We start from the raw sequence: 13,982 nt of genomic DNA, 5'->3' as shown, positions 1-13,982 counted from the left end.
CCATTTTCCCTTTGCAATATGGAAAAGTGCATATATTATGATTACTATGAGATTAATCCAAAATACAGCACTTTATATTGTCTAGGAACTGAAATAATTTAATTAGTTATTACTAAAATAGCCAATAAAAGAAAATGGGAAGGACTAAAAAATACCCCCAAAAGTTGAAATGAGTATATGTAAAAGCATATTATGCCTTTGCAAGGAACAATGGAATTATGCAATGAACTACAATTTGCATGATGCCAGAAAATATAATGTGAAGTAAAATTAAGCCAGAAGAATATATGCAGGATAATTTCACTTTTCTGTGGCATATAGAATAACTATATGATAGAATGTAATGCATTAGTGGGGGGATAACTTTATCATCTTTGACCCCAGAATATAGGAAAGAGATGAACAGAGAAGGGAAATAAACTTAGTTGTGTAGCAAGACAAGCAGAAGGAAAATAATGGTGTCAGAGTTAGCAGACCTTGAGTAGAAGTCAAGGACCCCAGGTACATTAGTGGCAGAAAAAAGTGGTCTAGCTACATATTCAAGCCCCAGTCAATATCACTGAATGTATGAGCTACAAAGCACAAAACACAAATGTAAAATTGTGCCTTTTAAGGAGTGGACTGGGGCTATGGTCTGGTGGGAGCAAACCTAGGGACACTGATGAAGGGAAGTTAACATCGTTGGTACTGGAATCTCGTGTGTCTTAAACTCAACTATGAATTACTCTGTAAAACATAGTGACCTCAAACATTAAAATAAAAAATTAAAACAATTCCAAAAAGAATAAAATGCTGTGTGGTGGAGTGTTTCACCTTCTCTTTCTCCTTCACCTCCCAAATAAATGATGAGAGCCACTAGAAGGATTCCGTCCATTTTCGGGGTATTAAAACTCTTACCCCAATTTATTACTTTTCTCTTTTTCAGGAAAAACCACGTAACTTGAAATAGCTAGTCTTGTCTCCAGTTAGAGGGGACAATAAGGGAGGCCTCAAGACCAAACAGGTGCAAGACTACTAAGTAGTAGGTTAGATACAGAGTGGACCACATATTCTAGCCGCCCTGGGGGTGAGGGAAGAAGAAATGGGAAAGAAGACAAAAACGGACGGGAAGGGAGGACAATTCGGTGATGGGAATCCCCCCTGATTCTATGTAAATATGTACCTAAAATATTATTGTCAAAAAAAAAAAAAGAAAAAAAATGCTGTGTGAGCTAAGAATTGACATTCCCAAATATGAAGCTTACCACAAAGAATGGTGAGTGCAGTTAGAGAAATAACTATGATGTTAGCTATCATAACAATGGTCGTGAGTGAGAGAAATAGAATGCCTGTCTGGAATACAGGTAGGGAGTGGGGGGAGGACTGAAAAGGGGGACAATGGTGTTGAGAAGGTTACTCTGGTGAATGGGGATATTCTTATTTTATAATTGAAACCCAACTACAAACATGTTAGTAAACATAGTGCTTATGAATATATTAAAAATAATAAATAAATAAAAATAATTTATTCTATACAGATTAACTTAGAAGTAAACTAAAAATGACAGTTATAAATGAAGAATTACAGAACTTTCTTTTCCAATGAGAGGATAATTTTCCTTTAAATTCACAACTCTGAAGATTCTGCTCTGAGATTTATCTAGGGACAGACTGGTTATGAATTGTACGAATAGAACTATGTTACTATTCAAACTTAAATCAATTAAAATGTTTTAAAGTATGAAAATTATGTTTCAGTATGGTCATACTGACACTTATGGCTTGTGGCTACTCTATCAGACAGAATAAATACTGAAATTACACCATCACAGAAATTACTCTCAAGACAATGCTGTTATAAGAGAGACATTACTGAGATGAAACTTTTAATCTTTACAAGTTTAATATGTCAAATGCAAACCATGTGTTAAACTGTATTGGGAAAGACTATATAATAGGTCAAAAAATCAAAAGACAATTTCTAAGGTATAGGAACTAAGAATGATTCCCTTTCTCTATCACCCTGTCAGGTTTCTCTCCCTCCCACTTATAATGTGCTTTATCCTCCAAGTCAGCATTGAGGCATCCATGACTTCCAATTAATTTATCTTCTTTAATATGACACTGAGGGTTTCAGTTAGATTTTTTTCCCCTTTCAATTCCTGAGAAAACTCTCACTGACCTTGTACAGATTTTCTGTCCACTTTTTAAAAGCTGTCTGGCTAATAGATAAACTACTTTGCTTAGCAGGAACCATTCCCCACTCCAGTTGCCAGTAATGCGGGACAAGGATGTGTGGAGTTTCTAAGGGCATTATCTTCATAGTCATTGGCAGAAGTGGATAGGTAATTTAATTTACCCTAAAAAAATGTACTTTTTACAATTAAAATACAATTAGCCTGAAGAAAAATGTTAAGTCACATGCAAGCTATCTTCATTATTTTTATATGTATCCTTTATTTTTCCCCATCAGCAATTATATAAATAGTTTCCAACCCAGATGAATAAAAAAATACCAGAGAGATATAGCAAACTCCTAGAAAAAAACATTCGTTTTCTTTCCTCTACTCAATTCTACACTTAAAAATAATTAAACATGCTAAAATAAAAAATGCATCAAGGAAGCATATATTTTATAAGTAATTAAATAAAAATACTAAGTCTTATTTATATCGATTTTTCTTATCTGTATAGTTTACACGAAAGTCTTCACAAAAATTCCCATTGATATACATAAAATTGTATACTTAAAAAAAAGTGCAAAATACCTATTTACTTACATCTTCAATGTCTTTGTCCAGAGCTACTATTCTTAGAGGAGTGGTCAAATTTAGACTCTCAGAAATGGTGGCTCCAACTGGGGCGGATTCCAGGATATAGCCTTGATAACTGGGCATTGTAAAATATGGGCTCTGATTATTTTCATCCAATATTTCAATGTGTAGACTGGCAAAAGCAGGAAGAGGATGACCATTATCCTGTTCAGCCTAGGAAGAAGGGGACAATTAAACAAAGATCTTTTGTAAATATTTTTAGAGTGTTTATTCTTTATATATAGTCTCTTAATGGCTGGTACATTGAATAGAGAACAAAATAAGAATGAAAAACCTTAAAACTATAAATAAGGACTAGTTAACCAAGACAGTTTTCAAAACTAGTTAGCCTCCTGTCCATAAATATAGTGTATAAATTGCAAAGGTAAAATGCTATGAATTAAGTATTTTAAACTATATAGTTATAAGATTGACAAATGAAGACATATTGATGAAACATAAAAGAACCATAATTCAAGTAAATTGTTATAACTATGTTATAACTATGTTATAATCTATGTTGTCTCCTTTCACCTTTAATTTATTGTCAATAAAAGTACAGTCAATAAATTAAATTAGTCAATAAAATTATATTAAATTAAAATTTTAGATTAGTTAGTAATATTTCAGTCAATAAATTAAACTAATACAATTATAATTTCATATCAAATGCTACATTAACAACATATGTGTTCCCCATGGAAATTTTTTGACATTATCAAGTGAACAGGAAATATTTAATTGAAATATTCCTGTTTTTTTGTTTGTTTGGTTTGGTTTTGGATCACACAGGCAGTGCCCAGGGGTTACTTCTGACTCTCAAAGTCAGTTTTTGACAGGCTTGGGGGATTATAAGGGATTCAGGGATTCAAACAAATGTTCTGTCTTAAATTAGCTCTGTGCAAGGCAAAACTCACTACAGCTATGCTATCTCTCTGGCCCTAAATGAAATATTTCTAGTAGCTATGAATTGAAAATATTTATTTAGATGTCTATTTTTAAGTAAAATTAATAATTATACATTACTTTTTTCCTTCCCTATACATTACATTTTATTTTACTACCTTTTTTCCTGCTCAAATATAAATTAATAACATATTTTCAATAAAAATTATTTGGAGAATATTCATATAGTTACACTGCAAATAAAAAAATGCAATCCTTTTCATCTTACCTGCCAGATTTATATTGTTTAAGCTTTCTGACCTGTTCCACATGGGTCAGTTTTTCTTTTATTTTTACTCTATAAAATTGTATTTATGCACCTTGATGACAATCATGATTGCAGTTGGGTTTCAGTCATAAACAGAACACCTGTCTTTACCAGTGCAAACACTCTCACCACCAATGCCCCCTCCCTCCTTCCCAACCCTTGCCTGTATTTGAGACAGGCATTCTACTTCTTTTACTCATTAAGATTATCATGCTACTTGTTAGTGTAGTTATTTCCCTAACTGCACTCACTACTCTATGTATGCTTCATATTGTGAGCCCGTCTTTCCGGCCCTTATCTCTCTCATCCACTGCTGGTGGGAATGCCGTCAGTCCAATCTCTATGGAATGGAGATATGGAGATTCCTCCAAAATCTGGAAATTGAGCTCCCATTCGACCTAGCTATTCCACTCCTAGGGATATACCCTAAAAACACAAGAACACAATACAAAAAACCCCTTCCTCACACCTATATCTATTGCAGCACTATTCACAATAGCCAGGCTCTGGAAACAACCAAGATGCCCTTCAACAGACAAACGGCTAAAGAAACTATGGTACATATACAGAATGGAATATTATGCAGCCATAAGGAGAGATGAAGTCATGAAATTTTCCTATACATGGATGTACATGGAATCTATCATGCTGAGTGAAATAAGTCAGAGGGAGAGAAAGACACACAGAATAGTCTCACTCACCTATGGGTTTTAAGAAATATAAAAGTCATTTTTGCAACAATCCTCAGAGAGAATGAGAGGAGGGCTGGGACTTCCAGTTCACTTCATGAAGCTCACCACAAAGAGTGGTGAGTGTAGTTATAGAAATAACTACACAGAGAACTACCATAATCATGTGAATGAATGAGGGAACTGGAAAGTCTGTCTAGATATAGGTGGGGGTGGGGTGGGATGGAGGGAGATTTGGGACATTGGTGGTGGTAATGTTGCACTGGTGAAGGGGGTGTTCTTTACATAACTGAAACCTAATCACAATCATATATGTAATCAAGATGTTTAAATAAAGAAAAAAAAACTTTCAAATAAACTAAAAAAAGAGAAAAAAAAAAGAAAATCCATAGATGAGCAAGACTATTCTGTGTTTATCTCTTTCACCCTCTGATTTATTTCACTCAGTGAGTCAGTTTTTCACTGCAATTTATGCATTGACTTTTTTGTCTGCCTTTGTGTGTTTGTGTATTGTGGAATTTTCTATATCTGTCTATTGTCTATCTGTATTGTATGTGTCTGTCAATGTATATGTCTATTGTCCTTCCCCATGTTACACAAAATTCGTTCTTTTCCTTACCCCTGCTTAGAACTTTACAAATCCTTTCCTATCCTTTAGTTCTTCAACCACTAATTTGTTATTTCATTCTGCTTAACTCTTTTTTTTACCCCAGGTTCTTAACTCCTCGGGAGCCAAAAACATTCCATCTCACCCCAACCTGCTGCCATCTGGCTCCCAAAGTGAAAAGTCTCCCAGCATACCTAGAATTGGCCGGAGAAAAAAGCTGCTACTGATTGCTGAATGCTCTTTGCTCTAAGTTGCTACTTTTCTTTCCACTTCCCTTTGCTTGTGCACTGTTGCTCCCTACCATATTTGGCTTTTGAGAGACTCATGGCTTGAGGACATTTCCTGATCCAAGACTGCTGAGATCTGCTTTTCAGACTCCATAAGATAATTCATTCCTCAGGCTCAAGTTATGCACTAGATACTAGATTTTATTTTTCCCCACCATAGCTATATATATATATATATATTTTTTTTTTCTTTTTTGAGCCACATCCGGTGACACTTAGGGGGTTACTCCTGGCTATGCATTCAGAAATCGCTCCTGCTTGGGGGACCATATAGAGTGTGGGGATAGAACTGTGGTTGATCCATAGTGCATGCAAGATAAATGCCCTACCTCTTGTGCCACCACTCTGGCCCCCCACCATATTATTTTAAAAGACTTAAATGGAAAATGTATATTTCCTTTGTATATTTCTTTAGATATATTTTATAAATAGGTAAAATTTCTTTTATTTTTGTTTTTTGGGTCACATCTGACACAACTGGGTTACTTCTGTCTCTGTTGCTTAGAAATCGCCCTGGCTAGGCTCAGGGGACCATATGGGGATGCAGGTATTCAAACCCCTGCCCATCCTGGATCAGCTGCTTGCAAGGCAAAACTCCCTACCACTGTGCTATCTCTCCATTCCCTAAAATTCGTATTGTGCATTTTCTATGTAGATGCAGTTTTTTCCCACCACATTTTTGAGGTTTGTGTCGTAGGATAATCTAGTAGATAAAATTCTCTTGGATACTGAGTTCGTGTTAGAAACAGGTTAATTGTTATTGTTTAGCTTGTTATTTTTATCCCCCTATGAATCCAATTATACTCATGTGGTATTGTTCCTTTTTGCATAGGCACTTTAAAATGTGGAAATATTAGGTATAGAAATAATTTCTTATTTATAGAGATAGGAACCTCATTAATAATTCAGGGAGGCTTTCATCTTAGAATATTTGGATAGTGAATTCAGTTAGACTTCAGTTCAATTTGACATCAGCCGTTCACCCCAAGCCTGGATTCCATCTTTGGAACTGGCATGGTTTTCTGGCTCAGCACCAGGAATTGAACTTCTACAAGGGGAAGGCCCCTTATGCTACCTGAAACCAACTTGGTCAAGAGTGGGTTCATATGACATTCTTGATGACTTGGAAACAACACTTGCTTTCAAGGTGAGTTCCTGACTCCACTACATAATGGGAGAGATAGAAACATAGCATTTGTGAAAAAACCAAGATCTCTAATTACTGAAGCCTGACTGTGACAACAATGACTGGGACCCTTGAGAGAAAGACTTTGGTGTAAGACAATTTATATGGCCAAGCTTGTAGCTGGTCTTATGGCAGGAATGCTTAATGGATAAAGACAAGACGCCCTGTTCTTAGGCCAAAAGGTTTTTATTTTTGGTTTTCCCCAACTTTTGCTGTGCCCATGCAAAATCTACCACGCCTTTTTTTTGATCTTTTAGGTAGGGCCTCTTCCTTTTTTCATAGATGCTTGTAAAACAAATTACTTTGTTTTACCACATTCTACTGCATTTATTTATAAAATTAATAAGGTGAAAAAAATGAGAGGGCAGGGGCTAAGTGGTCTCTGGTACCATTGGTGGACATAAAAAAAGAACCGAATTAAAAAATCCAAGTCAAAGTCAACAACAATATAATCAAGAGCCCAAACTCTAACAATCTAAAATTAAACTGGGCTTATTATACTGGCAAATATGACAGTATAGAAGGCACTCAGGGACTGGTGGGAGGGAGGTTGACACTGGTGGTGAGGTTGGCTCGGATTCTTTATATGTCTGAAATCTAACTATAAAGGATCATGTAGATCACAATGGTTTTTAATAAAATAAAGTAAAATAAAATAAAATCTTAAATTGAATTATGATTTTCTTAGATTCCATAGGATCCAATCAAATATTTGTTTATATCACATCGACATCTTCGTAAAAATAGCTATATCTATATTTTCTTAATTGTTTCACAAGTAATTTAGGCATAAATATTTTGTTTGTTTTTTATTTGCTTGCTTTTCACCTAGATATGCTTAAAGGTTATTCCTCACTCTATATTCACAATTATTTCTAGCAGGTTTGGGGGGCAATATGGGTTCCCAGTGATTGAAACCAGGTCAGCCACATGCAAGGCAAATGTCCTATCTGCTGTACTTTAAATCAGCCCCAGCATAATCTTCTTTTTGATACATTACAATGAATCTATTTATAAAATTTATTATTATTATTATTATTATTATTATTGGTTTTGGGGTCACACCAAGTGGAGCTCAGGGTTTACTCTTGGCTCTGTGCTCAGAAATTACTCCTGGCAGGCACAGGGGACCATATGGGATGCCAGGATTTGAACCTCTTTTCATCCTGAATTGGCTGCATGCAAGGAAAATGCCCTACCACTGTGTTATCTCTCTGGCATCTGTGCTATTTTAAATGTTGTACATACATGGTTGAGATATCTTTATTATGCGTATTCTACTTTATTAAACACTTAAATTTTTATCCAGAAATAATATTATCAAAGTATTTTTCTTTCATAGCACTTAGTAACAGAATACCCCCAAATGAGTCAGTTATTCCAATTTGTCAGTACCTGATACAAAGTAGATCATCAATAAAGAATGAATAAATGAATGAATGTTTTTGTCAAAGATACACACATTCCTGAGCATTAATAGTGCAATGAAAGTATCTAAAGCAAATAATAGTGCAGTGATAGTATTTTAGAGCAATGTCTATTTCACAGTCTATAGGCAAACTGAATTTACAATTTATGACAAGTCCCTTGGCCTATTTGAGTCACAATAAATGACAACATACATAGATATTTTATTAATCGTGTAGTAGTTATATGACAAAAAACATTCAAAAAATTGCAAATATGTCTTGCCCAAAGATATCTTGCTCAAGACAGGTAGTTTTATTGTTTTTATTTAAAAAATAGAACATGGAAAAATATCTTGCTTAGGGTGGACAAAAGAGAAGTGACAGTTTTTTTATAAAATTACAATTTTAGTTTTCATTTCTGTTTGCTAATAATAAGTAAAGACTTTTAAGGGGCCAATAAGTTTCCATGTTAGTAAATTTGAGATAAAGCTATATCCAAATAAATTAAGATATTTATACTAGATTATGTTTTGCCTTAATAAATTTACTGTTTCACTAGAATGGTTAAAACTTTTCGATTCTAATAATTTTGATATTGTCCCATTTGCTACTGTTATTGTCCGATTTATCATAGTTAAAATTGTATTCTAAAAGGTAGTAAAATTCCCTATTTTTATCTCAACAGACCTAATAACCTTTATTATAGTTAACATATTCATTTTTATTTCTCTACAATTTTAAATTGAGAATGCTATGGGGACTGAAAGTGGGTTCCTCCATGTAAAACAAATGTCTTCTCTTATATACTCTCTCTCTATTCCCTTAAATTATTATGAATATACTTATGCATTACCTTGTCTCTACAAGTAAATCTATTAAATCTATGTACAAAATTAGATTTCATACCTTGTTTTCGTACATTTTCTAGCAATTCTTCTTAAAAAATTGTTTTTTTTAACACTTCTTTCTAATACCTTGATATAACCTGGGATTATTATTGAGGTGAAAATTCTGTATTCTAAATCAGGATATCTGTTTATATTTTTCCTTACTGTTACATTTAATTTTATATAACAACTCGAGTTTTTCAAATGATTTTACAATATGGCTCTTTTTCCTAATTTTAGTGTTGTGAAAAGCACGTGTCTTTTTGTTTTGGAGCTCTGAAATCTGGCTTTTAAAAACAAGTGAATATGAGTGGAAGCAATAGAACAGTTGGTACATTTGCCTTGCATTCAGCCGACCCAGAGTCACTCGCCATCATGCAATATAGTCAAGCCTGCCAGGAGTGATTTCTGAGTGCAGATCAGGACTGACGACCAGTGGATGTGGCTCCAAAACAAAACAAAAGCAAAATAAAACAAACAAACAGACAAAAGAAAAAAAAAAGTGAATGAAAACACCCAAATAAAGTCCTTTGAGAATCAAAAGATTTAATATTTGAGGTTCTTTCGGAGATGTTCATAGGAAACTATTATTTACATACAGAAAAATAACTCCGCTGACAACTATCATTACAATGTAAATGAATGAGGGAAGTAGAAAGCTTGTCTCAAAAACAGGAGTGGGGGGTGGGGAGGAGGGAGATTTAGGCCACTGGTCATGAGAATGTTACACTGGTGAAGGTGGGTGTTCTTTATATGACTGAAACGCAACTCCAATCATATTTGTAATCAAGGTGTTTAAATAAAGATATAAAAATAAATAAACAGACAAAAATCGTAAGTTAAAATAGCTTAGGTCAAGTATTGCAAAATGCTTTGTGCAAGTGATTGATCGTTATTAGTTTACTTACACCTTCAAGTTTCAAAAATAAAATTGAGATTGTGCTTTTAAAATGATAATCAAGGAAATGCATTTATGCAGGAAAGTTCTTCATATGATACTTACATTTTCTAAAATTTTATAAAATCTTTGGGGTTAAAGTTTCAGTCACTGAAAGAAGACTGAATTTCCTTTATGTATAAATAAGCCTATGTGTGTATGTTTATAAATATACATACATATATACAGAAAGAAATACATATTATTTATTTACATTATATTCTTATTTTTGTTTTCATTTTTGGGCCACACCTGATGGTGCTCAGGTGTTACTCCTGATTCTGTGCTCAGAAATCGCATCTGGAAAGATTGGGGAACCATATGGGATGTCAGGGATTGAAACTGCATCAACCTACAACAAGACAAATGCCCTACTTGCTGTAATATCACTCAGGCCCTGTCTGTCATCTATCATCTATCATCTATCTATCTATCTATCTATCTATCTATCTATCTATCTATCTATCTATCTATCTATCTATCATCTATCTATCTATCTATCTATCTATCTATCTATCTATCTATCTATCTATCTATCATCTATCTATCTATCTATCTATCTATCTATCTATCTATCTATCTATCTATCTATCATCTATCATCTATCAATCATCTATCTATCTATCTATCATCTATCTATCTATCTATCTATCTATCCATCCATCCTTCCTTCCTTCCTTCCTTCCTTCCTTCCTTCCTTCCTTCCTTCCTTCCTTCCTTCCTTCCTTTCTTTCTTTCTTTCTTTCTTTCTTTCTCTCTCTCTCTCTCTCTCTCTCTCTCTTCCTTCCTTCCTTCCTTTCTTTCTTTCTTTCTTTCTTTCTTTCTTTCTTTCTTTCTTTCTTTCTTTCTTTCTTTCTTTCTTTCTTTCTTTCTTTCTTTCTTTCTTTCTTTCTTTCTTTCTTTCTTTCTTCTTTCTTTCTTTCTTTCTTTCTTTCTTTCTTTCTTTCTTTCTTCTCTCTCTCTCTCTCTCTCTCTCTCTCTCTCTCTCTCTCTTTCTTTCTTTCTTTCTTTCTTTCTTTCTTTCTTTCTTTCTTTCTTTCTTTCTTTCTTTCTTTCTTTCTTTCTTTCTTTCTTTCTTTCTTCTTTCATCTGTCTGTCTGTCTATCTATCTATCTATCTATCTATCTATCTATCTATCTATCTATCTATCTATCTATCATCAATCTAGTTTTTGCTCACATTCAGCAATACTCAGGAGTTATTCCTGGCTCTTTGATCAGAAATTATTTATGGCAATATACCAGGGGCTACATGGTTTGTAAGAGATTGAAACCAGGAACCCATATCAGCTGCATGCAATGCAAACACCGTACCCACTACACTATCGCTACAGCCTCTAATATATACTATATTATTAAATTTGCATTGACTTATAGAAAGATAATTGTGGCTCTCCTTGTGTCTCTAATCAAATTATATGGGAATATTATGCAATTAATAATAAAAATAAATGCAATTTTTCTAAACTCTTATATTATATTTCCTTAAAAACTACAATCCATTTAATTAAATGTTATATTCTAAAAATAGATAACTAAAAATCTTTGCCAGCAAACCTATTTAGAATAGTAACTAAAGTATTTGTAAATTTATAAAACAATATAATAGTTAATCAAATTGAATAGAAAAAATATTAAATATTATGCAGCTAATTGGTCAACATATCACAAATACAAAAAAACAATGGTTTTAAGTAGTACATTTTATCATTTTTAAAAATATTCACTGTAAAGAACACAGACAAATCTACCCCACATGTTTGTATGACATAACAAAATAATACTAACATAGTTCCCACTGAGAATATGTTTTTATTAAAAATATTGTATCTTTATTATTATATCTTTATTTAAACATTATGATTACAAATATGGCTGTAGTTGGGTTTCAGTCACCACTGAGAATATGTTTTTAATAAAATGTGCACTTGAAATGTATGGCCATTTTCTACAGTTTATTGTTATTTATTAAATTCTCAAGGCTTTTGTACTCCTTTCAATATAAAAATGTGCATTGTTTAGAGCTTAAGGTATGAACTGAAAATATAAAGATTAATGCAACTGTGAATGATTTAAAGAGGAAAGTTTCAGTGCACTAGAGAATGCCACATATTTAGAATTTTCTTACTAATCATAGACATGCCAGATTATTTAACTACTGTTTAGAACATGGAAATGATCCTGACAATAAATAGAATCTACAAACAACAAAAAAAAATAATTACAAAGTAGTAGTGTTGATCTCTTCTAAAATATATTCTATTGACTATTTTGCTCTTTACCTCCAAATCTGGAAAGTTAGGTTGACCTAGGTTGTTTTCTTATTGAATTTACACAATTTTTACTTAACTAGAAGAGAATTTCATTAAAAAGGGAGTTTCCATATGTTGAACAAGTGGAATAGTCCAACCAGGAATAGCTGAATTTCAAAGCAAAGCTGTAGGCATCAAAATTTTTGATGAGTTTTTGTTCTTTATGTTAGTAATAGATTAGTGGTTTAATTTTGTAGCTGTATGTTCTTTGTGGTGTGATCATAAGTAGTTCCTAGTTAGATATAATCTTTAAGATAAATCATTTTATATTTACCTTTCTGCATATGTCACAACTAAGAAAGGTGTAGGGGACACCCTGTAACAAGTCTAATGTGTTAAGAGGTATGCAGTATTCTGATATGACAAGGACTACTCACAAAGTGATTTTTATTTGAACATTTTACAATATTGGTATATGCTGACGTTCTCTTACAATGACCTTTGCAGACAGAGGGCCTTGCCAAAAATCAAGCTAGTATGACGGGAATAGATAAATTACTTTCCTTCTTTTGAGCAGCTACAAGTCACCTTGAAAGGAAGGAAAGAGACCATGTGAAATATAACCTGTGTGTCTTTTGTCAGCATTCGCACTTGGACAGTCACTATATTTATATGCTGTATTCCATTTCTGTCTCAAAACCATTTAGAATGAATAACAAGTGTACAACTTACTTTTTCGTTAGGATAATTTACATAATTGACATGTAGCCACTTAGATCAGTTTAATCCTCAGAATATTTCTAAGTGTGGACAATGAAAAAGCAATAAAATGATTCAATATTCTTCTTCAAGTGACAAAAATGTTTTGTTAGTCTTCTAAAATTGAGAAATGGTAAAAAGCTAAATATCTTGTAGGAAATGTATAAAGTATGTTGATAGATTTTATAAAGCATATTATTCATTAAGAAATCAATAGTGAGAATATAGTTTAGATTGATATTAATGTATCACTTCTTTTCATGAAGAATGTCACAATATTTATTTTGAGAACTGATCAGTCATGATCTGTGACCTGCCATTCTGTGTGTTCCAAGCATCTGCGATCCTTCATATCAATAATGTTCCCTATAGAAAATTTATGTAGGAGTCAAATTATCAAGTGACTTGAAGCAATATGGAACATAAAAATAATTAACTTTAGTTAATTTGTTTTTTTTCTGATAATATTTTGATAATGCAGGTAAATAAATGGGGTGGGTAAAATATAAGAAAAGATTCCAAGGATTGAGAGATCACTTGTGTGAGATGATGATGCATGAGAATTGAATACTAGACTTGCAGTGGAAATGTTAAAAGAGAAGATAATAAAGGTAAATTCTAGAAGCATCATACCTGGAATTTAAAATTAGCTAGGCGAATGAAGCCAAAGGGATATTATAACATGCAAGACACTTGCCCTGCACACATCTATCTTCCCATATGATGCCATAAACCACCACCAGGAGTGATCCTCGAGCTCATATCCAGGGTTAAGACCGGAGTATTGTCATGTGTGGCACCAAAGCAAAGCAACAACAATACCATGATGAAAATATCTTGGCAGAACCAAACTAGATCAAAAGCAGAAGAAAAATTGGGAGTCCTACCTTGAACAATTCTATTACATTATTAATTGCAGAAGAAAAGTAAGAGTAAACAGATAACATTTTAAATATATTCTTATA

The 13,982-nt window shown here is 33.2% G+C and overlaps 1 protein-coding gene across 1 annotated transcript in view; it reads right to left on the bottom strand.

Moving 5' to 3' along the window:
- The window catches only part of PCDH15 (protocadherin related 15), a 1,226,762-nt gene that overhangs the window by 269,917 nt on the left and 942,863 nt on the right, over positions 1–13,982 (bottom strand). Inside the window, exon 13 of the mRNA XM_049790532.1 lies at positions 2,760–2,966. Coding sequence (XP_049646489.1) covers positions 2,760–2,966 — 207 coding nt within the window. The remainder of the gene's footprint in view (positions 1–2,759; positions 2,967–13,982) is intronic.

This window comes from Suncus etruscus, chromosome 17, assembly GCF_024139225.1.
Source record: "Suncus etruscus isolate mSunEtr1 chromosome 17, mSunEtr1.pri.cur, whole genome shotgun sequence".
Classification (NCBI taxonomy): domain Eukaryota; kingdom Metazoa; phylum Chordata; class Mammalia; order Eulipotyphla; family Soricidae; genus Suncus; species Suncus etruscus.
Note: the sequence above shows the minus strand (reverse complement) of the source record. Positions and strands in the feature narration are given on the sequence as shown.